The sequence below is a fragment of the Amblyomma maculatum genome, chromosome 9 (genome assembly GCF_055883805.1).
Source record: "Amblyomma maculatum isolate TAMU_Amacu chromosome 9, ASM5588380v1, whole genome shotgun sequence".
NCBI lineage: Eukaryota > Metazoa > Arthropoda > Arachnida > Ixodida > Ixodidae > Amblyomma > Amblyomma maculatum.
In genome coordinates, this window is record NC_139352.1 from 59,353,541 (window position 1) to 59,356,263 (window position 2,723).

General features: G+C 47.9%; 1 protein-coding gene across 1 annotated transcript; it reads left to right on the top strand.

Moving 5' to 3' along the window:
- Positions 1-349: 349 nt before the first annotated feature.
- Positions 350-2,338, top strand: LOC146179147 (RING-type E3 ubiquitin-protein ligase PPIL2). The gene has a single exon (XM_084578816.1). The coding sequence runs from the start codon at positions 517-519 to the stop codon at positions 2,074-2,076; it is 1,560 nt and encodes a 519-aa protein (XP_084434942.1). The 5' UTR covers positions 350-516; the 3' UTR covers positions 2,077-2,338.
- Positions 2,339-2,723: the final 385 nt, after the last annotated feature.

Genomic DNA, 2,723 nt, shown 5'->3' on the forward strand with positions numbered 1-2,723 from the left:
CCGGGGTGTATTGTGTTTAAACTGGCTGGTGTGTTATATGTACCTGTCTGTAGGCGTCGCCATCTAACTTCCTCCGCTTTGGAGAGCCCCTTGGCTGGGGGTGGATATTTTCTGCGAGAGAGTCTGCAGTGCTGTAACCACTGTAACCTCTCCGCATACGTGAACTGGACCTCTGGGCCACGCCACCAGTGCCGTGATCTACTGTTCAGTATGAATCACATTGATCGTCGCATACTTTTATCTTTCTGTTTAGATTTTGTCAAGTTTGCGAATTTTTCTTGTGATTTTGTTTATTTTGCTATGCCTTTTTTTTTTTTGTAATTCGAAACCAATGTTAGGTGGTTGTAATCATTTGTGATGGCAGTAGCAAGGGCAGTGACATCACGTCATGGCCGTCTGCAGCTTATTATTTTGCGTTGCAACTGGTTGCAGCGTTGCTCTGCTACCGTGTGCCGTGTCGCTTTCTTGTCCCACGTAAGAGCTTATTTCGAAGCGTGATACAGCCGTACCAGCAAAATGGGAAAGCGTCAGCATCAGAAGGATAAGCTCTACCTGACGACGACAGAATGGTCGACCATATACGGCGGCCGTCGTGCCGCCTCGGCGCGCCAGGGCGAAGGATCCGAGTTCAGGCGTTTGCCGTTCGACCACTGCGCACTGTCGCTGCAGCCTTTCGAACACCCACTATGCACACCCGAAGGCGTAATTTACGACATTATGAATATCGTCCCGTTCATCAAGAAGTACGGGATCGATCCTGCTACTGGCAAGCCCCTAGAGGCCAAGAAGCTTGTTAAACTGAATTTCAGGAAGAACGCCGACGGCAAGTACCATTGTCCCGTTCTGTACAAGGTGTTCAACGAAAATTCTCACATCGTCGCCATAAAAACGACGGGAAACGTGTTTTCATTCGAAGCCGTCGAACAGCTCAACCTCAAAGCCAAAAACTTCAAGGACTTGCTAACGGACGAACCGTTCACAAGACAAGACATCATCACCCTGCAGGATCCGAGCAACCTCGAGAAGTTTAACCTCTCGCGATTCCACCACCTGAAGCACAACCTCAAGGTGCTCGACCCCGAAGAAGAAAGACTGAAATCCGACCCGAAGTACACTCTGCGCAAGATGAACGCAGAGACACGCACGATCCTCGACACGTTAGACAAAGAGTACAAGCCGCCCGCTGACAAGGCGGAGACGACGGTCAGAAAGGCAGACAAATTCAACGCCGCCCACTACTCGACAGGAGCGGTGGCCGCATCGTTCACATCGACAGTGATGGAAGTCACAACGGCGCATGAACCCGCCGTGCTCGCGGACGACGTTGTCCGCTACTCTATGGTCAAAAAGAAAGGCTACGTCCAGCTTCAGACGACGCACGGAAACCTCAACTTCGAGCTCTACTGCGACGCAGTGCCCAAGACGTGCGAGAATTTTATGGGCTTGTGTAAGAAGGGGTACTACGACAACACAAAGTTTCACCGATCGATTCGCCACTTCATGATTCAAGGAGGGGATCCAACAGGGACTGGCAAAGGAGGGGAATCCCTGTGGGGAAAACCCTTCAAGGATGAATTCAAACCCAATCTTGTTCACCAAGGCAGGGGAATGCTGAGCATGGCAAATGAAGGGCCAAACACTAACAAATCTCAGTTTTTTGTGACATACCGGTCCTGCCGTCACCTAGATACAAAGCACTCCGTGTTTGGAAAGCTAGTTGGTGGCATGGATGCGCTGAATGCCATTGAGACAGTTGAAACCGACAACAAGGATCGTCCCATCGAAGACATTGTCATTCTAAAGGCTATTGTGTTTGTCGATCCTTTTGAAGAAGTTGATGAGGAGTTGAAGAAGAAAAGAGAAGAGGAGGAGGCCAAAAAAAAACAGGAAGGCAGTGAGCACACTGAGAAGGCAAAAGTAAAAGCAAAGAAGGTGCTCAGAGAATACCACAAGGGAGTTGGCAAGTACATCGACCCGGATACTACCAAGCCAAGCAGTGAGGAAAAAGTGGCAGAGGTCCCAGAGAAGAAAGTGAAAACAGTGACTGGGAAGTTCGGCGACTTCAGTTGTTGGTGATGATGCTGACCAGTTTTGTTTGCTTCTTTTTCATTGTTTCTTCATTTGCTTGAACTGCTCTCAAGAAGCTGTGTAAACGTTGCAGACATGCTCGCCCTGATAATGTCACTGGTGTGAGGCAACGCATTCATCCTTGCAACATGTTGTGAAATGCAATTTACTGTTATGGATGACTGCTTAGAAGGCACTCATTCAATGTTGAAAAGCATGCCTGTGTGACAAAAAAAAGAAAGAAGTGACACTTTCTTTTTTTTTTTTTTTTAACCATGAGAACAAGGTGCAGTGTATGTATGCCCACGGAACAATTTACACAGCTGCCAGTTTAGGCTGACTCGAAAGAGGGTCATGAGAACTGCTTTTATTCATTTGTTACACATTCAGAACGTGTATGTGATGTATATAAAGTGCTCACTCTATCCCACATGTAATGTCTGCTCTGTGAACGAGCTGCTAGTGGCGGTACACAGTCTGTGACATGTATGCCATCTAACCACCGCGTTTGCTGCCTACCCCTTCTCCGGTGACCCTCAACCTTTCCCAACATCAAATCTTTCTCCAGCAATTCCTCTCTTCTCATCAGATGACCAAAGTAGCTGAGCTTTAACTTTAGAATTTGACCCTCCAATGAGCAATCAGGGTTTATGGTC

What these genes read in the sequence shown, in the direction of transcription:
- LOC146179147 (XM_084578816.1), top strand. Translation starts at nt 517, where the DNA reads ATGGGAAAGCGTCAGCATCAGAAGGATAAGCTCTACCTGACGACGACA.